At 44.0% G+C, this 23496-nt stretch overlaps 1 protein-coding gene across 1 annotated transcript in view; it reads right to left on the bottom strand.

Moving 5' to 3' along the window:
• Positions 1–23496, bottom strand: part of GRM4 (glutamate metabotropic receptor 4) — a 278227-nt gene that overhangs the window by 83691 nt on the left and 171040 nt on the right. The window contains exons 3-5 of the mRNA XM_066623017.1: positions 22273–22408; positions 11686–11840; positions 3798–3938 (exon numbers count right to left, since the gene is read on the bottom strand). Coding sequence (XP_066479114.1) covers positions 3798–3938; positions 11686–11840; positions 22273–22408 — 432 coding nt within the window. The remainder of the gene's footprint in view (positions 1–3797; positions 3939–11685; positions 11841–22272; positions 22409–23496) is intronic.

Here is a 23496-nt window from a genome sequence, read left to right on the forward strand (position 1 = left end):
AGCAGCATGGCATGCCTTGTCAATTGTAAAAAAAAACCGATGGTGTTCCTTGACAATTTTAGTGTACAGTGTAAAGTGAGATGAAAAATGTTGAAAATCGCTGAAGTAGAGGCTTGTATGCAGATTCAGAACAATATCTCTTCCTATGCCAAAGTACACCAAGGAGAGTGTGAACAAACTGGAAGGATTGTTTGGAAGGGGGAAAGGAACCAACCAGGTCCTTGCCATAGATATAGCATAAAAAATTGTGAAAATTGATGGGAGATTTGACCAGAAATGCATCACTGCCTTCCAAGGAAACCACTGATACAATCCTGTTATCTATTTATTGAATTAGCTATACAGTCCACCTTTAAACCTCTGAGCAAGTAACAACATGCTAATTTATTTTACCTTTTGCCTTCTCTCCTGTATTGTATTGGCAACCTTCAGTCTCGAAAGACTATGGTATCGCGCTCTGAAAGGTGGTTCTGGCACAGCGTCTAGTGTGGCTGAAAAGGCCAATCCGGGAGTGACAATCCCTTCTACACCGGGAGCAAGTGCAGTCTGTCCCTGGTCTGTCTCCCTGGCTATGGGCCTTCCTTCTTTGCCTCTTAGCCTCAGACTGTTGGCAAAGTGTCTCTTCAAACTGGGAAAGGCCATGCTGCACAGCCTGCCTCCAAGTGGGCCGCTCAGAGGCCAGGGTTTCCCACTTGTTGAGGTCCATCCCTAAGGCCTTCAGATCCCTCTTGCAGATGTCCTTGTATCACAGCTGTGGTCTACCTGTAGGGCGCTTTCCTTGCACGAGTTCTCCATAGAGGAGATCCTTTGGGATCCGGCCATCATCCATTCTCACGACATGACCAAGCCAACGCAGGCGTCTCTGTTTCAGCAGTGAATACATGCTAGGGATTCCAGCACGTTCCAGGACTGTGTTGTTTGGAACTTTGTCCTGCCAGGTGATGCCGAGGATGCGTCGGAGGCAGCGCATGTGGAAAGCGCTCAGTTTCCTCTCCTGTCGTGAGCGGAGAGTCCATGACTCACTGCAGTACAGAAGTGTACTCAGGACGCAAGCTCTGTAGACCTGGATCTTGGTATGTTCCGTCAGCTTCTCCTTCTCTCCTAGGTCAATTTTAATATAATGTCTTCCACAGGTTCTGGACAAAGCACAGGCTTTAGAGAATCCTCTGGAGAGGACTCCAAAGCTGAAGGGCAGCCCCTGAGAATCCACTCATGAAGTTCTGACTTAGCATGCAGATGATATGTTTAAGAGAACATTCTTAAATGTGTGCTTTGTAAACACTAGCAGATGAATAAATGCAATGCTCCAGGTAAGCAATTGCTCCAGTTGTTACCCTGCACATGCCCGATCTCGTCTGATCTCGGAAGCTAAGCAGGGTCAGGCCTGGTTAGTACTTGGATAGGAGACCGCCCGGGAATACCGAGTGCTGTAGGCTTATACCATAGTCTTTCAAGACTGAAGGTTGCCAACCAGGTAAGCAATACCTTGGTTAGTGCAAAGGATATATTCCCAGAAGGTGAAGCACTGTCTGAAATAGCGCTATGGGAGACATAACATAGCTATATGCAGGAAATAGGTGCTGATTGGTCCAGAATGAACTGCTCCTGTTGGTGAGAATGGCTGTCGATCACGCTGGAACAAAGTGAGCTGTGACAAACCAGCCCTCCAGGAATCCTCATTATCAAAGGTATGACTAATAGTATAGTTTGGTCACAATGCACTTGTGGGGAATGTACGTATGAAAGATCCTTTTTGCGTCTGAGGGATGTGTCTGTGCCAGGGAGTTTAACTGTGAGTAGCTGGGATTGGGAAAGTGTGATTATGAGCACATGCGCAAAGTGTGTGAGCTGATACCTTTGCATGACGGTACACGTGCAGTTACGTGGCATGCCCACAGCTGCAGACACAATCTCAATCAGGCACTATTCTTTTCAAGAGCTACGTGCCCTCTATTCCTATTGTTGCTTTTATGAGAACCCAGCATAACAAACATGCCAACATTCCCAGCTGAGGGCAAAGCACTAAAGGCCGAGTAGGTACCAAGCAGAGGGAGCTGGAGAGCTTCCCAGCTGTCCGTTCCTGTTTCAGAGAAGAATCAAAAGCAGCAGCATAGCAATAAGGAAGGAAACTGGGCTGATCTGAGCAGCTGTAAGAGGAAACCAAACGAAACATTTTTAAAGCCGCCCCAAGTAATATGAATGTCTGGAATACTTTACATAATCATCTAGTGCGGGCTGGGGGTGCATCTCTCTGGTGCTGCATCCCAGCCCTACCCAGCACAGCTCTATAACCTGTCGGAATACATTTTCAAATAAATCATTTTGAATGTGTTTTCTCAGGGGGGAAAAAACGGAATACAGAGAAAAGAGATGCTGAGACAGATCTGATGCTGTGATGGTATAATGGAAATTTACGAGCAAATGAGGAAAGAATTAGTGTGGCATGGAGAGAGGAATGCTGGTAAAAAATCCAAAGGGAAACTAATGCACAGGCAGGGGGTGCATGTTTGTCAGGGCAATGGCAGACCAAAGGAGAATAGAACAGTACTGAAGGAGGGGGAAATGGGTTGGGGGACACATGCCTAGTGGCTCATTTTAGCTAAATGTCGGTTTGGGCGTTATGTAATGATCACAAAGATGAGGAGACATTTGAGTTGCTGCATCCTTTTGCTTCGGAAACCAGACTGATTCCTTAAACATGCCTTCCGTGCCAGGAATTGTAATCTTACATGGTGCTCCTTCTCCACCTTCCCTGCTCCCAAACAACTCTGCTCATGCACTTGGCCTGCAGTGCTACCTTGGCGCTCTACAAGTTCCACAAAGCCTGCCTGCAATCTGTTTTCTCATTCCTGCTCTTGACTTGCTTGGGTGCAAACCATTTCATGCTGACCCAGAGCCCCCCCACCCTGCTACCCCGGATCTGTCCCTTCTCTTGCAATAAGCAAATCATCAATAGCCAATACTTGGTAGTTATATAGTGCTTCATATACATTTTCTTATGGTACAACCCTTATAACAACCACATGGGGTAGGTCAGTATATTATCTCCATATTGCCAGTGAGGAGGGGGACTGAAGCTGAGAGAAGCTGAGAGTAACTTGCCCAGAGCTAACCAGTGAGTTTGTGGCAGAGGAGATATTCAAACCAGAGATGTCCTAATTTACAGCTCAATCTCTCAGCTACTAGCTTTGTGCTCCATCTTCACAGACTCAATTTCAGTGTACCTTCACCCCCACCTAGATTACTTCAGATCATTGACTTGTTGTTAGCACTTTGTCAGTAAAGTTCTACCTAATATAGAGACTGCTGACTGCAATGTACTCTATTAAAGATGTGACAGTGTGTTCTCTGTGTCCCACAACTGGATCCAGTGAGTCCTGCAGAGAACCCAGGTGATATATCCTGTTCAAGAAAGCAAATGATGTCTTTAATGCAGTGCTTCCCAAACTTGAGCCATGGTTCCTCAGGGAGCCACAGAAACCAACCAAGGGAGCAACAGAATCTTTGTGAAAAACCTACCGCCCTATACAATATATAAGATTTTAGCCCTAATGGGGAACCGGGCCAATGACCCAGTAGGTCAAGGGAGCCACCAGTTGAAAAATTTTGGGAACCACTGGCTTAATGAGAACATGCCTCTTAAAATGTGACATGTCTGCCAGGCTCCAACATGAAGATACTCTACTGTTCAATTGAGTTGAGCACGAACATCTCTTTCAGACAAAATAAAGAATCAAAGGCTACCCACTGACCTCCACACAACCTCATGATCCTCCCACCTGCTTACAGGCTCTTACTTGTACATTTCTTGAAGGCACTTCCCTTCCTGAGAGCATGGCGGCTCAGCTTGCAGTGAAAGTTGTCCTCCCAGAATTCGGCAAACCAAATGTTCCGGCGATTATTGTCCAGTGTCCTACTAGAGAAATAGCGATCAAAACCTGATAGAAAAGACAGATGATAAAAACGTGAACTCTTGGAGTCAAAACATATGGGAGCTGCAATAGCTAATATAAAGGAAATCTACCATTTTCAATATCTACAAAAGATAAAACTGACCTGTTATTGAAAAATCACGTTGGCAGACCATAGTTTTGTGTGGAAACAGAATGAGTAGTTCAAGGCCTAACAGTTGACTTTAGTGAGCACTGATAACCTTTAGAATCTTTTATTCAGTGTGATAATGCAGAGATTGAAATACCAGCTTAACCAATTCTGTCTATCCAGAGGGTTCAAGGCTTTCCAAAGGAGGTCACTATTCTGAGCCAAATCCCCAACTCACTTAAGACTGACCTTTTCATGTTACCTTACTAACTGAAAAATGGTTTGAAGATCAGGCTTTGTTGACAGAAACATTAGGAGGAAAAAATCTACAAGTGATTCACACAACCATTTTTAGTTACTTGATATCCGAAATCACTCAAAATACATTTAGAGCACAATCCTAACCAGGTCTACTCAGAAGTAAGTCCTATTTTGTTCAACGGGGCTTACTCTCAGGCAAGTGTGGTTAGGATTGCAGCCTTAGTAATATAGCAACCATAATCCTGAAAAATGGTTGTTTTATTAGTAACACAAGTACACCAAAGCAGCTTTTATGTATGTATCCCAGGCTATCTCCCATCCAGGCACAGCTCAAAATGAGATCAACTTCAATTCAGCAGAACTGTATGATGGGCCTTCAGACTATTCCCCAGGTCAATGCATCATAAAATATAGTCCATCTTTCCCCAAAAAACTTTTCCCCCAAAAGTTTATATCATGAAGAAATACAAATACATAATTACCACAAAAAAATACAATCCAAAAAAAAAAATACAAATACAATAAAATATAAAAATATCTAATCAGCCACACAACAGTTGAGAGGTAAAAACACAATACAGAATACTATAGAAAAGCAATAAGGATAAAGCACAGAGCATCTAATGATAACATTCATTAACAACTTTTCTGTAGAAACAGGGTCATTAGAGCACAGAATTGTTAAACATCTCACCCACGGTTCTGCACTGACATGAGACCCTCCATATCATGTATTCCTACCAAGTTAGTAGTTTATATCATGCAGATTATAATGTACCATAAACAGGTAGCTGGAGAAACCAAACACATAAAGCCGCAAGTGTCCAACGGTAAGAAATATATTTAGATGACTCAAGAAAGAGAGCTGGCTCACAGTGAATAGGAGAAGGCCAACCCCTCTATGATGAACACATGTTATAGGTGCAGGAGAAGGAAATGCAGTGGCCAAAAATTTGGTAATCAGATTTTAAATGTGAAAGAAATATATCTGGGAAAACAGCATTTATGGTTATGTGTTTCAGGAATGTATATGTGTGGTTTCCTCACTACTGCCCTTCACATACATATTTCCATAATACGTTTTCTAAGTGTTGTAAATTGCCTTGGGTGCCAGATTTTGTTATATGGGGAAAGGCGGTACATATATATATCTACAAATAAATAAATAAAAGAAGACTGGAAGGCAAAATAAAGAAGATTGAGTGTAAAGGACATAAGCTAGTCTTTCCATAGAACATATTTAATGATCGTGAGAGCACCAGAAAGAAACTTAGTAGCCTTATCTCGTATCATGCTTTCTAAGCAGGGCTTCAGAGCCATTATATGCCATAGAAAAAGTAGGGGATCAAGGATCTAGGCCGGGGTATACAGGTGCATGCACCTTTCCAAAGTTCATCCCAGTCTCTCTCTCCAGTCCACCTCTCAGAAATACTATGACTAACAACCCAGTTCTCTCCCCCACCCCAGCAACAAGGCACAGCACCAAAAAGGTGCACACTGCATTTTATGGTGCAAGGCAGGTGACCCAAGGGTAAATGGATAGTACGTAAATAATAGCAATATGATTATTAGGTGTATATATATATACTTATTATTATTAAGTAATATTTACTTACTTATGTGTAGACTCTGGGGCCACCTATGGATCTCTTCAGACTTACGCCACCTACTTTGGTGGCATATAGGAAAAAGGGATGGGAAATTTACCAGAGAAGACCTGGTCTGTACCACTGCTGCCAGATCCACTCCTCCTACTTCCTCTCTACCCACTCAGTTCCTTTCCCCTCATGCTATGAACTTGATGAAGATACCTATCCAGAAGCTATTTCTTTCAGGAGGGAAGCTGCCACTGAGGCAAATCGTTTCGCTGGGCAATTTTCTTAGGATTGCAGCACAAGGAGAAAGGGTAATAGAGGTGTGCCTCCTTATCCGCAGGTGTTCCGGAACCCCCTGCAGATAGCTGAAATCGCAGATATGGGTGAATGCCCGTCCTTATGGCCTGGACCCTCCAGAGGAAAGGGGAGTCTGGCTCCCCTCCCCTCTGGAGAGGGTTCTGAACTCAGCAGAGGCTGCAGGCATCCATCCACATCCTCCACATCAGACTGAGCTCAGCAGCTCAAAACATGTGACTTCTGGTTTCATGGACGAACCGGAAGTGACGTTTTAATACCTTATAACGCATTGGGAGGCTCTGGGAAGCCCTCTGGGGATACCTGCGGGCTCTACTGGGCTCAGAGGACCTGCTGGAATTAAGGGGAGCAGGGCTCCCCTCGCCTCCAGGGGGGCCTCACAGATCCAATTTGTGGATAACTTAATCTGCGGATATGGGGCCCCCTGTACTCATATGTTCTCCACGTGCTGCATCCTGATTCCCACCCTGCTATTTAGTGGCTGATATTTCAGTACATAATGGAATGTGCAGTTTGAGGTACAAGTCCAAACAGTGTCTATCTCTCAGACCAAAGGTCAAGCCAAATTGTTACACCCTCAAATCGAGATGCACCGTTTGTTTCATAGTCTGAAGTCAATTAAGATGCCAAAAAAAGAGGCAGCCCTCACTCAAATACTGTATCTCTTCTATTTCTTTTAAGAAACAAATGCTGGTTATAGGCCTGTGACTTCACAGAGTGCTCGGAACCAATCCCTTGCAAGTTCTCACAATATCAGAGGTTTAATTAAGGCATGTAGATTTTAGTCACGTAGAACACAAACCTAATTTCCTTGGTATAAGTGGATGTCAAAGGGGGGTAAGGAAGAGACAGAATGGATGGTGGCTCTTCATTTTTCCCACTAGGGTTCCGTCTGGTACAGCCTTATTAATTGAATGCATCCTTTAATCGGTGTGAGACACTCAACAGCTCTTTTCTTACTAATGAATGACACCTTTACAGATGACACTTCAGCTGTGAACTAAGTCTGTCAGCACTGGAACCTGAATGTAGTTTGGCCAAGTAGATTAAACCATCCTGATAACACAGGCCAACACACATTTTGCTTCCTTAAATGTTACACCCATTCCTGGGTATATTTGGGGTGTTGATTCCAAAAATGGCATTCGTTTTGTTCTATCATGTCTAGTTTTGGAGACATGGCATAGCCTCTTTAGTGAATGGTTCAAGCAGCTTCCTCATGAGGAAACCTACACCATGGCTTTCTCATGAGGAAGCTGCTTGAACCATTCACTAATGAGGCTATACTATATCTCCAGAACTAGATGTGATAGGGCAAAACGGTTGCCATTTTTGGAATCGGCTCCCCAAATTCATATCAAACCACCATAAAGTTTGGGAAGAACTTTTCTGACCCTCAATTTTGTAGGCCTGTGTAAATTGCATAGGAGCACCATTTCGATTCTGAGTGTCATTAAGCTTCCCATGTACTCTTGCAATCATTAGCTCAGACTCTTTCTCTCTCTCTCTGGATGGTTGACATTCTGTGATGTCACAGTGGTTCTGGCCCTGCAGGTTTGTTGCATCCCCTCTAGCTTCATTGTCTTACCTCCTCTGATATCATAATAAGGCTAGTGTTTTTAGTTTTATGAACAACATATGTGAAGTTAAATCTCCCTTATCCATCTTCAAATTTCATGAACTTTCAAATAACTTTGCTGGAGTTGAACAGTTCAATGGTCTTGCAGCCTTTCTATAAAAGATGGACAGACAGGTAACACTCATGCTTGTGTATGTGACTTGCACAGATAAATGCATTTTCTCACAGTCAGGGAGTATATTTTCTGCTTTATGCAGCATCATGGAGAAAGCTTAATGGAGAAAGCTTGTGAAATTTCAAATGGGTGTTTGTTAAAGTCCTTTATAGTAGGTTTTCATTAAATTTCCTGGTAAACAGGCAAAGATCAGGTTGGCAGAAAAAGCAAAGAGGAAGTATTGGCCTGGAAAACATACATCTCTGAGTAAGCAAGAGAATTATGGTCGCTGGTTATAGCACTATGCAACTTATATGAGATACAGTGATGACATCCAAGGTTGGCCAGGTGGGCCACTGATGGAGGACCCACAGCCAACATATGGACCACCTGGCTGACTCAATCCCAAACCTTCAGAACAGATGACACAAATAGTACCCAATATTCTATCAGAGAATGAGATGGAGCCATTGTGGGAGTTCAATGCAGAACTTTGCCCTCAGGGACCTCAGCAAACTGGTACTAGCATTGTACAGATACATCAATCATTCAGAGACTCAGAGAGATTGAGATTAGGCAAGGTGAGATAGGTTGCCAACCAAGGGAAGAATGTGATAGGCCAGGCTATGAGATAGAAAAGTCACAGCCATTGGAAAATTGGAGAAAAATTGCATATGAACCATTTCCACAAGGGATATTGTCCACAGAGAACCTCTCCTGTTGACCCCATTTATTTCAGTGAGGCTTGCAAAGGAAAATTGCTCAGTAGACTCTGCCCACTGACTGGTTCAGAATCAATGAAGATATCCAGGAGATATTTGAGCACCATTCTGCAGAAGGAACTGACCTTTGAAGGAGCTGAGAAAAAGTGCCCAAGGGTGTTCTAAAGCCACTGAGTAAAACCATGGCCAAGTCTAGAGCACCAATATATACCCAAGAGGTGACTGTCCTTTTCAATGCATGAATTCCTTGGCTACATTCTATTAAGAGTACGCTAAAAGAAAAGAAAAAGGAAACATTTGTACTACACTAAAAGAAGGGAAAAGTTACTAAAAGAAAAAAGAAACATCTTTGTCAAGTCTGGGAAAACTCCTTCTAAGAAAGAGCAAGAAAAGAGGACGGGATGATGCACATTAATAACAGGGGTACATCTGCCAAAACAATGGAAAGTTCTTCTGAAACTCTGACCATTGTTTAAGTGCTGGGAAAGGAGGTTCACCCTTCTGTAAATCAGACCAAGATGCTGTGCCCAAGCCTGCTAAAAGAACTGGGGGGAAACTATGGCTTTAAAGGTAAACATTTAACACACCTTTAACAGAAATAATTTGATCCCTTCATTTCTTCTACTTTAAGTGCTGTGTGACATGTCCAGTTGTTTGGTGGGACAAAGTGTCACGTCTCCAATGGCAGAATCAGTTGCATCATTCTTTTGTAGACCAACAGGGTGTCTGGACATACACTCCCATAGCATGGTAAGAGTACACAGTTCTTTGGGATTGTATTCAGTAGTTTCTCAAAGCATATCAACTAGGCATGTCAAGGAGGAACACCTCAGGCTTCCCTCTTCATTATGGGAGAAAAATTATTAAATAAATGTATATTTAGCATCCTTTCATAGTGGTGACCACAGCTTACACAGAAGAACTAAACACCCACAAAGAAATGATGCATTTTCCTGAAAATCATGCACGGAAGTGCAGATTTACACCAGAGTGGGGCTCCAGTTATCCAGCACCATAGAAATTTGCCCCATCCTTCTCTTCCGTAGGGATTATAGTTTAAAACACCGACAGACATCTCCCTCCAACATTTTTTTCAGCAGCTAAGACAGATATTTTAAAACACCGCATTGCTGGATGAAAACTACCATGATATGGTATGGTTTGCCAAGTAAGTAGCTCTTGGCATTATATAAAAATCATAACCAGTCTCCATTCCTAGCCATGCTGTTCCAAATCTTGTTAGCAGTGCTTTTTTTGTTTAAATTTTAAAAAAAAAGATGCAGGAACTCACAACTTGTTAATCTTTTATTTATTTATTTATTTATTTATTTATTTATTTATTTATTTATAAACCATTTTTTATTGGAGAAATAAAATATTTTTTATGTGCTTCCCCCCTAAAGATGAACTTACTTCTGAGTAGACATGCATAGGATTGGGCTCTCAATCTCCACATCCCCTTCCCCCTAGCTACTTTTTCTACACTCTCTTTCACTTTTCCCTGTATTTTACACAGGGAAAAATACTGTACAGGTGCACTTGTAGCATGTAGTAGGTAGTGTGGCACTACTTCAAGGAGAGGAAGTAGTGAAAGGATTCCGAAAAATGGCTTACATGAGTTCCATGTAGTAAAATTACTCTAAGCAACTGTGGGAGTAAGAACAAAAAAGGAATTCTTACAGGAGAGGGGTCCTTAGGTACACACAGAAACAGCTACGTTTGCAAACAAGCGATTAAATATGGTTTAATTCAGGTATCAGAATATGTGTCTTTGGGAAGGTGCTTGGCATGCAATTGTATGTTCTCTGCTGCCCTGAGCAGCTGCTTTGCATTGCTGGAGAGGAGCTGCAAATGCTGGCTGGTGGAGGGCATGCTTGTGGGGGAAGGATGAAGAGGATCTCTGGCAAGGCTGGACAGCACGTTGTACACATGTAGAATCCCTTTTCACCTGCCCTTAGCATGTGAAAACGGGTGCAGATATATATCTCTGCCAGGATTAAGAACCCAATCCTAGGTATGCCTACTCTGAAGTAAGTCTCGTTCTAATCAATGGAGCTTACTCCCAGGAAAGTGCCTAGGATTGCAGCCTAAGAGCCCAATCCTGTGCCTGTCTACTCAGAAGTAAGTTCCATTATAGTGAATGGGGCTTACTGTGGATAGGATAGCAGCCTCAGGGCCCAATCCTGTGCCTGTCTCCTTAGAAGTCAGTCCCAGTAGAGGCAGTGGGGCTTCCTCCCAGGAAAGTGTAGAGAGGACTGCAGCCTCACAGCCAAAGCCTATGGCTGTCTACTCAGAAGTCAGTACCACCAGAGGCAGTGAGGCTTCCTCCCAGGAAGGTGTGGAGAGGACTGCAGCCTCAGAGCCCTTCCTCTGCCTGTCTACTCAGGCTGCAAGGCTTTGACACTTTCCCAGGAGTAAGCCCCATTGAACACAATGGAACTTACTTCTGAGTAGACATGCATAGGCTTGGGCTCTCAGGCTGCAAGGCTATGCACCCTTTCCCAGGAGCAAGCCCCATTGAGCACAATGAGACTTACTTCTGAGTAGACACACCTAGGCTCATGCTGCAGATTGGCATGGGGGCTGCACCAGCCAGCTTCCTTCCCCTCTTGCTCCGCCAAGCCAGTACCTGGGCGTTCCATGGGTGCCGCAGCCCGTCTCCCTGGCTGGCTGGCTGTCCATCCTCCTCCTTGGTGACGGCGCGTGTCCCCCACGCCCTCCACCAGCTTGGAAGCTGCGCGGGGAAGCAGAGCGTTGGGGGAGGGGAGGCGGGCTGGGCTCAGGTGAGAGCTTGGGGATGGCGCAGGAGGGGGTTGTTGTGAGGTCAGGCAAGGGCCAGGTGCCCGCCCACCCTGCACCCCCTAGCACCCACCCAGCAAATGCCTCTGTTTTGCTCCCCCCCTCCTGGAATGCATCCGAAGGGGAGGGGCCCTTGCAAAAAGGTGCCGGAACTCCGTCCCCCTGCCTTCCATTAGAAAAAAAGCCCTGCTTGTTAGCGTTGTAAAATGCTAGACATACCTCTAACGGATGCCCTCTTGGGCAAGATAGTGACAGAGCCCTCTGCAACCTCTTCTAGATCTCTCACTGGGGCTATTTTGGAGCCCCAGCTGTCAGAGCCCATCCAGATGAAGTGTCCAGTCTGATTAGCCCTCTTGGCTGCCATCAACACATTCCTGCAGAGAGAAGAGCAAAGGACCAGTTTATGGAAGCATCAGGGCCTTTTGGTTCACACAGGGCCAGCGTGGAAGAGCGTACAACGTACATACATACATACATATTCACTGCTAGAAAACATGGCTGGGCATATCCAGTCACACCCTGAAAACAGTTCTTCCAAGTTATTGTTGGCCACAGCATAGTAGACAGACATTTGTTACATTTACCCTTCTCAGGAGCTACAGAGGGAAAGGTAAAAATGAAAACCAAAAGTCAGATTAAGTTTAAGTCTACATTGTCTATTACATAATTTGAAAACAAATAAAAGCTCAAAGTACACATAATCTTAATCATGTTGTGTGACCCTGCATGCACTTCTTTTAAATGTAAATAGCTCTTGTGGGAGTTCCAATCTGGATCAAGCAATGAACCTAAGAATGCCATGGGTCTAAAGATTATTTAAAATCAAGTCTTTTTGTTTCAAAATATTCTTCCTCTCCCAGAAAGGGAACGATCAGCACTTTGACAAATGGATTGAGAGATTGTCTAGTTCCTTTGTGACCCAATAAAGTGCTTTCTGTCTTTCCCATCTATGACACACTCTGGGCCCCCATGCAGTAATGGTCCCCAGTGGATTGTCCTACCATAGTGTTTTGTTCATAAGACAGCAGGTAAATTCTGCTGGTTATTCAGGGAGGAGATGAAGATGAACTAAAAGGATTGGTGTTCACATCCCAGAGAGAAAGCAAGGGGCCCTCCTTTTAAATGAGGCCTTTTAAAGTCTGGCCTGATCTTAGCATGCTGCCCTTTCACCATTTCCACTTGTGAGTTTTGTACTATTGCAAATGTAGCAAAGTTGGCATGATTGTTTTTCTTAAACATGGAGGCTTAAAAGAAGAGCAGTTCAGGTGAGTCGAGTGCAATGTTTACAGCATTCTGAATCTGAATCATTCTGAATCAATGGCTTCCACTCAATGGCTTCCACTCAAGTCCAAAGTATGACAGATGGTGAATTGTCTAAGACTGCCCAGTAAGCTTCATAGTGGAGTGGAGATTTGAATCTGGGTCTCCCTAGTTAGGCAGCCCAATCAAGAGCTCCCGTGGCATGCAGCTTCGGCAGCACCGAAAATGGCTGCCACTGGATCCTGCACGCCATGGGCTACCGCGGGCGGCACCTCTGCAGAGGGGGACTTTCATCCCCTTCTCCCAGGCAAGGGAAGTAGCCCTGCAATGGTGCTACTCAAGGTAAAAGCGTTCATGTAGGGCACAGAGCTCCACCGGACCCGCCTTGCTCCCTCCCTGCTCCATCCCCCCGGCACACTTTCCACCTGCCTGGACACACCTCCTCCCCAAACTCTCTCTGCTCTCCATCTGCCTCCCCCCTTCTTCCCACCTACCCATGTGACCATGTGACCGCCGAGCAGTGGAGGCCAGCGCTGGGCTAGTGCTGGCCAGCACTGGGCTAGCATGGGCGCTTGCCAGCGGCAAGGCTTGCAAACATGTCTTACGACACGTTTGTGACAGTGTGCGCCGGCAGTAAACCGGCATGCACTGTTCAGGACTGGGCTCTCAGTCCTCAAAAAACCTGGTCCTTCAGAATTTTACAATGGTATATTTACTACAGGTTAGGAGTATATTCCAGAGTGTACTACAGTATGTTTGGAACCTCTCCACACTGAGGTGGCTTTGCCTTGTAGTCTGAGCTTGTTACTTGGCAGTAGTATAGCACTGGAGAGCCAGGCAGAAGTGTTATTTGGAAGTAAGCCATATCTAGGATCATGGGTCCCTTTACACCTATCCCTTTATGCCACAAGCTCTCTACCCCGACCATGCAAAAGCACCTATGTGGTAAATGTAGTCAATGTAACTTCCTAAAATGGACTCAATGATGCTACCAGCCCAAACTTAGACTGGGGTAGACTTGGGTTCAAATCCTTCTTCAGCCATGAAGCTGATAGGCATTTTGTTATCTGTCGGCCTAATAGGGTTGTTGTGATTTTTTTTTTAAAAAAAAAAAAAGATAATTCCACTTTTGGTATAAGAAACTCCTTACAGGACAGTGAAATATTCATCGGATTAATAATAATAATCTTTCTGATAGCTTGGACCTCAGTCAGTGAGGAATCAGGCTCAAGCATTTATAGGGTTGGATAACATGGAAGAAGCAAGATGATGTAGTAATGCTGTCACTTTAAGAAAAGCAGAGCTGCTGCCCTGTCATCTGCATTTCACTTGCTGCAGAACAGCAAAATACATCCAAGAGTGGGTTAGTGTTACCTGATGTGAAAGGAAGAAGAAAGAAAGTGCTCTGTGCACACGCCTTAGGCAACAGTAGTACCACCAGGAACGCGGGACAATTAATGAAGGAGACAGGCTCAAAATCAATGAGGAGTGCACAGCGACTGAGCTGTTGTGTGCATGTGTGGTTTTAAATAAGCCCTTAAGAAGAAAACAAAAGAAAACGGGTGCCTAGCTGATCAATGGAGACTTTGTCAATAGCAAGGTTGATTAAAAAGCGATTAAGGAAGCAGTGGCAGCAAGAAAGAATGACAGGCAACCCCAGTGCCCTAAGGGAAAGGCAAGTATTTTGGGGAAGCCATGAAAAACAGGGGAAAGTAAGTGAATCAGACAAGGGGAAAGTGCAAGTGTAGTAGAGCTCTTGATCAAAAAAGAGACACACTGGCAGTTGCTGTGCAGTGAGCCTAGCTCCAATCCAGTTTCAACTCTTATTATTACAGCATCAATTATTTTATTACACAATGATTTTTCAAGGTGCTGCTATTATGTCACAGCACTTAATAAAAGCTAGTCCTTGGCCTGACAAATCTACAGCACGTGTGTGGGAGGGAGAACAGAGACAAGAACAGAGGCAAAGAGAAGAGAATTGCTCGAGGTCACCCAGCAGGTCTATACCAGAGCTGGACGCTGAATGGCTGAGCGTGAAGCCGGTGATGTAGCTACCAACTCTCAGAATCGATGGACAAACTGGAAGGAAAACATCTGAAAGAATGTGAATGCCAAGGTTCCTTTAACCCATTTCTGCCCAGCCCACAGGTGTACACATTTGACCCCTGGTGCGTATATGCAATGTTTTTTATTTATTTATTATTTTTAATTAACACACACAAACATACAAACATATACATTTAGGAATGCTAAATATCATATACCATTACTTATTAATCATACTATATCTCCTAATCTACTACTCATCTACTTCTGCCTCTTGTTAGTTTATCCATTTATTTATATAATATATACTAAATTTTCCCTAATGCCTGTACTATATTTTCTAAATTTTCACTTTCTATCAAACATAAACTTATTTATACAGGTATTTACTCAATTTACTCAAGGTAACTTACCTCAATTACTCATTAATATTAAAACAAAATAATCTAATTACCAATATATAATATATAAAACAATTCTTCCATCTACTTCTAACTCTTCTACTCATTTATACATTTCTTATAACAAATAAATAGAAGATTTTTCCTAATTCCCTATAATATCTTTCTAAATATTCACTTTTTATCATCTCAGCTAGTTCAATTACTCATTAATATTAAATAATAATAATCTAATTTCCAAATTATAATAAAACCAACAATCTCTTATAATATGTTCTTTACCATTCTCCAATCTAATTCTCCGATCTGATTACATTTTTTTCTTTAACATAATAACCATCTATAAAACCATTCATCCACACACTAACATTTCCAGCTATTTTTTCCAATTCATTCTAATTCATATATATCAATTTTGTATATATTTATTTTTTAAGTAAATTTAAACCAGTTATTAACTAAACAAAACCCTCCAATTTTCTCAGGTTTCTTTTTCTTTCTTTCCATTTTTTCTCCTGTAATATCTTTAATAATTTATCTCCATAACAGAATCCAATAAGCCCACACTTTCTTGTATAAGATATGTTCATTCTTCCAATTAACTGGGATATGTTTTCTTCTTGTTGTTCCAACAAATTTTGTATTTTGTGCACCCTTATTACTCTGTCCATCTTCTCTACTTCAATCTCCTCAGCGTCCCCTCTAGATCCTGTTGATTTTCCACTCTTCTAATTTCTGTATCCACTGTTCTGATGATGATTTCATCCCTCACCAACATCCTTTCCGCTTTCTCCTTGTGTTTATCTTCTGTTTTCTTCACATCTTCCAATTGCTCCTTGCACACATCTGTCTGTTGAGAGAGAGTCTTTAAACTGGCTTGAATCTGCAAGGACCAACTCAACTGCTATCTTCTCATTGTGAGCAATTTTTCCAAATTTTTGAGGATCATTTGGGTCCAAATATCTGGAACAGGCTCCACCTTGCAATTTCTCTCTAATCCACAAGATGTCCATAGCATATTATTCTCCTTACTTCCACCACATGTTTTTTCAGTCTGGCATTTTTTGAATTTTTCTTACAGATAACAGTGTGATTAATGGAGAAAAACAAAATGAAAGAAACAGTCTCAAGGGGACAAAACTCTTTCAAGTCTAATAAAAATTATGTCCAAAAATAATTCTGGATTTTAGTCCACACACCAAATTATATTTATAATTATTATCCACGACCGATTTATTCCGCTTCAAAGATAAACAGCACTTTCAACACCTTTGAAAAGTTTCTCATTAACACCTTCAGTGCATCCAGGGCTTTTAGCCAAATCAGTCAATCAAAGCTGGGGACAATATTAACACATACATCTTAAATTTCCAACTTAAACTTTATACTTCATGTTTTTTTCTACCATATGGTATCTTAGCATGGAGCCAGCAGCTTGACTGCAGACACTGCACCTCCCCCAATACTGTCCCTGACTATTAGGTTTCCGAGAAGAAAGCCCCCCAGTCGGGCTTTCAAAATCTCTGGTACCTGCACCATGGAAAGATCTTATCTCTCCTGATAAAGATCTTCAGATCCTCTTCAGACCTGCAGTTTTTTTGGGGGGAAACTGTCTCTCAGGAGCCCCTGGAGACATGTCTGTTCATCCACTGTTGGCTCCTCCTCTCCTTGTATATGCAATGTTGAATAGAAATGGCTTAAGCATTGTCAGGTACATTCTACATAGTTGTTTTTCTACTCATTAGAGTTTCTTGTGTTGTCAATGTATACATTTCTAGTGTATTTGATCTTTAAGGGTCACTTGGATTACTGGGGAGGAGGGGTTCTATCAATGAATGAGAGCCTCTTTTAAAATAATAAAAAAGAATTTTTTCAGCTGTCAACAGGAGCTCTAGGGAAAATGCCAACATACTGTGAAATTTGTTTTGAAATTTTAGCTACTTGATGCAAAACGCGAAGGAACAAACATCTGGGCTACGAAAATACTTAAGGCTGCATTGTACATTACAATTTCCAATATGGAGACTAATTGTGCATATTGTGATTTACAAAGTGACGCTTGAGTACTTTTCCAGCTACAAGTACACAGAATGGGCAGCCTATGTATACAAAAGCTTAATCTATATGTAGAGTACTGGTTAAGCACAGCCCTCAAGACATGCCTTTATGGGTTCCACTGAGTTGCCCAGGTGAAAGTTTCATGAAATTGAACAATCCAGTTTATCAAGGAAAGTAGGCTCCATCAATCATCCCCAAAGACTTGCTTCCTCTTCTCTCAGGGAAGATTCCCAGATGGTGCAAATCAGCACACTTTTACCAAAGGCAATGAGTCAGAGCTCCAACCAATACAAATCAACATTATTCATTAGTTAGACTGCCCGACACCTCCAGAGAATTTGGCATTATCTGCCCTTACAGAGCACTCTCCCATTAGAAATTAAAAGGAAAGGAACATAATTGCAACCACCACTCATTATGGTAGCTAGCTTGGCATCACTAAAACAGAGATCTGCTAAGAAAAGGGGGGGGGGGTTGTGTGCAATTCACTCCAGGCTGATCTGGGAAGGCTGAAACCTCTTCTTGTGAACAAGCTTTACAGAAGTGATTTTCAGCCTTTTCCATCTCACCACATACTGAGAAGGTGCTAAAATTGCCAAGGTACACCATCGGTTTTTTGACATCTGACAAGGCACACCACACTGAAGGTGGAGGCTCACACTCCCCAAGGGCCCCACTAATGAATGATCCTCCCCCAAACTCTTGCTGCACATCTTCAGACCATTTGCAGCACACCAATGTGTCGCAGCACTCTAGTTGAAAATTGCTGCTTCAGAGGGTCTTTCACACAATGAGCTTTTAACCCACTTTCCTCCCCCAGTGGCAAAATACTGTAACAGTAGAGCACTGGGGGGGGGGGGAGAATGGGTGAAGGGCTCTTCAAAATCTTCCCATATTTCCTACTACATCCAACTACCTTTTTAACCTTTCTCCCATGGCAGCTGCTTCCTGAACCTAGAAAAGGGAAATTGGTAAAACCAAGAATGAAGGTGAGCCCTAATAATTCTTCCTACCCCACCATTCACCCTTGACCTACCTCCCAGTGCTACAAGTAGGGAAAAGCAAAAGGGGAGGGCTCCAATTTGGAAGACCAACTACAAGGAGATCAGCCTCCAAGCTTCCCAAACTTGAATGATCTGCCACGGAGTACATGATGACCCAGGTGGACAGTGCTTTTGGAAACCCCTTCTTTTGTTGGCTTTCAGGATCCCTTCTTTTCACTGCATCTGAAGACTCTTTTAAAGCCCGATGTACCATCTGCATTTACCTCTGACATATGAATGTCATGTCATATCTCTGATATATAATGTTATATACACAATTATCTCTAAATTTGCATCCATTCTTGTGATATATAAGCAAATACAAACATACGTATTTCTTATGAAAAGAAGAGTTTCCATTTTACGAGTAACTGAAATACTCAATGCCCCAAGTGGTCAACTGTCCCTAAATGTATCCCTGTTCTCTTGTACTGAACTGGGGACAATGAAAATGGAGGAGCTTCCTGGAATCAGACAAAATGGGCCATGTGCACTTCCACCTTCTTGTGGAAGGTTCAGCTTTTTGCAGGGATATTTAGAGCTATGAGGAAAAAGGGAAAACCTGACCAATTATGAATCAATAAAAGGTGAAGACATGTACAGACAGAACAGTCATGAAATCGCTAGTGATCTGATCTGTGGTTTGTATCTAGGGGGAAAAATAACGCCAAAGTGTTTTCACGGCTCAAAAAACGATCACACGGGTAAGCCCTAAGAGAAGCAACTGGCTCAACAGTAAACATCAGCCTATCATGGCATGAAAAATACAGTTTCCAGATGTGTGTAAGCTACTGCCAACAGGGTGCAATTCTCCAGCTCACAAACCATTTTCAGATAGGTAAATGTTTACAAACCCCCGCTTTAATGGTGCTTGCCATTTACACTGCAAAGCAAATCCCTGGTTTTGTTGCGAGTGAGTGTAAATGTGTGGGTTTCAGACATTTCTATTAGCTAGCTTCCGGAAACACTGACAGTTTGCATATTTGATATAAGCTGATTAAAAGTATCAGTTTACCCAACATTTGCATAATGTTTACTGATTAATAAATTAGACACTTGCAAAATTAGGTGTAACTGTTTAAATTGCTAGGCTCAAAAAGCTACTCAAAACAGCACTAGTGTGTACTTCCTGGTTTTTTGGTTTTTTTTTAATGTTGTATTATTGCTCCAATTTATTCTGAAGGAATGGGCTATATTTTGCTTGCCAGTACGGGGCACCTAAACTACATGATTGTATGATTTGCGGAAAATCTCACAAAAATGGGCATCAGAAACTTTTACAAAATATTGACATCATTGTGAAAAGTGTAAAAAAAGAGGTGTTTGAAAATTATATCTTTAAGGCTACAACATTTTAAAGAACAGACCTTTCTTCACAGCAGTCAGTTATTCAAACATCATCAGATTGTGATTTGTATCACTTCTGAGCCTCCAAAACACATAAAAATGACTCAGAATGTGAGACAATCAAGCACAGGATTCCCATCAAAATTTCAATTGCGCTCTTGTCAAAACAAAATTCATGCATTCTCACTCTCCATTTCTTAATGCAGTCATGATTTACCATTCCCTTTCCCCCTTCAACTGTATCTTCAATTTATACCATAGGAAAGTACAGTAGGTAGACAGTGGGATCACCTATAGACTTGCAGTGCAATCCAATCTTGTGCTGCAACAGGCAGGCCAGGAGGCCTGCACTGTATGCAGCACAATATAGGGGCCCAAAGTGCTCAGCTGGAGGCAAGGGGAAACTCTTCCCCTTATCCCCAGGTAAGCCAACACAGCCCCAATGGGTCTCCTTGGACTTGCACCACCTCCGTAGGCAGCATAAGTCCAAGGGGAGCAGAGTGGCTTGCAGCCACTCCGTGCTGCTTGGGAATGGGGGCTAGGACTCGGTATATCTGCTGGGTCCCAGCCCTGCCTTCCGCCTGCCCCTGGGACTGCCCTCCCCCTGCTCTGGAACACCTCCCTCCCACCTCCTCCCCACTCACCCCAGACCCTTGCACCAGCCAAGCTCGGCCAACACAAGGCTCCCTGGCTAAGTCAGTGCAGAGGCTGGATTCAACAAACTCAGGCCAGCGCACATCCCTGCGCCAGCCCAGACAACTGTAGAGGAGGAACAAACATGCTTTACACCACGTTTGAGACCCTCCTGGGCCAGCGCAAGGGACCACTAGCATACCTGGGGGGCAGACGGGGCAAATGCCCCGAGCGCCAATCCTCCAGAGGCGCCGCCTCAAGCCTCCCCCCCACCGCCCGCCCACCCACTTTTTCCTGTAAAGGGAGAGAAGCTGGCAGCTCTGCTGGCTTCTGTCCGTTTAAGAAAGCCTCCTCCCAATGAAGGAGGAGTACCCAGGAGCGCTCCTGGACAGGCAGCAAGAAGCTGCCTCTGCCGCAGCGACTCAGCGCCAGACTGGGCCACCCCCCACCTCCTCCTTTATAAGAGGAGAGGGCAAGGGCGCCCAAGAGCGTCAGCACGACTCATGTCAGCATGACTCATGTCAGCACAACTCGGGCACCTCGTCCTCTTGCTGTCTCCAGAGTCCTCTGGAGACAGCGAGAGGGCAGCCTAGAGCCTCAGGGCTCTGGCCCAGGTGCCTCACCTTATCGTTGCCTCCGGAGGCCTCTGGAGACAGCGAAAGGGCAGTCTAGAGCATCAGCACTGACGCTCTGGCCAGGCGCCTCACCTTCTCGCTGCCTCTGGACACCTCTGGAGGCAGCGAGAGCACATCCTAGAGCATCAGTGCAACTGGCTTCCTCGGCCCTAACGGAGGCTTCCACGCCGCTTGTAAGAGGTGTGGAGGTCTCTTTTGGAGTAGTCTGGGGCTGCTGGAAGCAGTACCCCAGACAGGCCGGCTTGCAGCACCCCAAAGTGGCACGGCAGCTTACAAGCGGTGCAGAAGTCTCTGTTGGGACATGGGCTGCCTCCTTCATTCCCCCTTTTTTCCAAAGGGGGAACAGAGGAGGTAGCTGCACAGAAGTAACTGCGGTGACGATGTCATCACCACAATTACTTCTGGGTCATGGGTGGGGGCGGAGACGGGGGGTTGCCCGGGTCACAGGTGGGGGGGCAAGGGGTGTGGGGGCAGAAAAGTGGGGGTTGCCCCAGGCGCTGGAACCCCCAGGTATGCCACTGAAAGGGACTTGCACCAACCCAAGGGCGCATTAGGATTGCACTCTTAAAAATATAACAAAATCTCTGCTGCATCAGGCAAAAGTATAATGAAGTCCAGTATCATGTTTCACACAGAGGCCCACCAGTTGAGGAGGAGGTCATATATCCAAGAGGTCCATCTATATCAACCCTGCAATACTAAGCATATTAGCTCTAGAAACTGTGATCTCAGGAGCAGGAATAATGAGGCACAACAGGACAGTTTTGCTAATACTGATCCCAGAGGCAGCACAGCCTGAATTGTACTGAGAACTAGAATAGTACAGCCTGAAAAGACGTGCCTACTGGACCTCAGGCACACACCCAAGTGTTTCTGATGCAGTTTCAACCCACACAACTGCAGATAGCATTTATTGTTGCCCTATCTCATATGCAGCTTCCAATTACTGCGGACGCAATCCTAACCAACTTTCCAGCACTGGCATAGCTGTGCCAGTGGGGTATGTACTGCATCCTGCAGTTGGGGGGGCAGTCATGGAGGCCTCCTCAAGGTAAGGCAATGTTTGTTCTCTTACCTGGGAGTTGCATTGCCCTTATGTCAGTGCTAGGAAATTGGCTAGGATTGTGGCCTGAATGACACAATAGGTAGGTATGTGAAAAGAATACAGAAGGGGTATGCAAAACTATAAGGACACAGTGACCCAGACATACCACTCACCTTATTCATTTTCCACAAGCACACTCATATTTTGTGACACACCAAGAAACAGTGGCAAACCCATCGTTCTTGATATTGCCTTCCCCCCTTCTTTCACTCACTCATTTTCTCTTTTTCATTCTTCCCACACAGCCCCTCAAAGCCAGAACATTATCCCCTTACTTGATATCATCTTCATTGGCAAAGATGATGACAGCTCGAGCATGGGATGTCTCCAGGAGGCGCCGAATGATCTTATCAAACTCCCCTGCTTTGGGCTCCCGGGGGATCTTGACAGACTGTGCCACACACACGCTTCCTGTGGATGGACAAAATGGCATTGTTAGGGAAGCCGTTTGAATGAAAGCATCAAACAATCCAGAGCCTGGGAGTAAGCCACTATGGGTGGCCTGGGCAAACTAAAGAAGCAGCCTGCCAACTCATGGGGTTCTTCTCCCACACTAAAGATCTACAACTACTTTGAGGCATCTCATTCAGGTTTGGGCCACACATGTATGTAGCATGATTTCTCTGCATTGAATTCCTGTTTTCTCAAAGTCTGTAAGCAAAAGATTGTCCCGTTAGTTCAAATCAATATTCAGATTCTGTCCTTTAGGTTAGCAGGTGAATACACTGCAATGGCAATTGAAGATAAAACTGGCAGAATTCCTCTTCTATTTACACCTGAATATTACAGGAGTCCCTACTGGGGCATGTATTCTGGGCCTAGGGACTCTATGAGCCCTTGGTCCCTGGCCTAGTCTCACATTAGCCCCTTTTTGGTTTCATTTCTTATTTTCACTGCACTTTCCTCCAGGACTCCTCCTTCCTTCAGCTGTCTTTTCTTCTGCTTCCTGTTTCTCAGCCTATTGCTGACTTTGCACCTTCCACCATCTTCCTCTGGTGTTCCTGTCATGTACCCTGCCTTTCTTGTGGCACTTTTTCCCTTACTCAGCCTGCTCCGTAGACCTCCTGCAATGCCTAGGCCCTGTATAAGGGATTGACACCAGCCAAACTGGCAAAGCGAACAAACATGCCAAGGATGTTTGCCAAGAGAACTACAGGAAGCCCTTTATTGGGCAGAATCAAGTTCTAGCATCAGCTTGAAGAAGCAGTTCAGCCAGTCATGCAGGGGCCCAAATGCAACCTCAATGTAGGTACAGCAGTAACTCCATCCCAGTGCACCACTTTCCTTGTAGCTGTGTCCCATAAGAAGCTTTCTTAGGTGGCACGTGAGTTTGAATAGGCAAGGGATACACCCATATGATGCACCTTTGAACTGTACACAGTCCCCACAGCTGGGAAAAAATGGTGCAATCCTGAACCACTATTCCATGAAACTGGGGTATTTTGGTGCAAAAATGCCCCATTTACAAGAGCAGAATGGAAAATGTCGTTTGCACAGAG

Source organism: Tiliqua scincoides, chromosome 4 (assembly GCF_035046505.1).
Source record: "Tiliqua scincoides isolate rTilSci1 chromosome 4, rTilSci1.hap2, whole genome shotgun sequence".
Lineage (NCBI taxonomy): Eukaryota > Metazoa > Chordata > Lepidosauria > Squamata > Scincidae > Tiliqua > Tiliqua scincoides.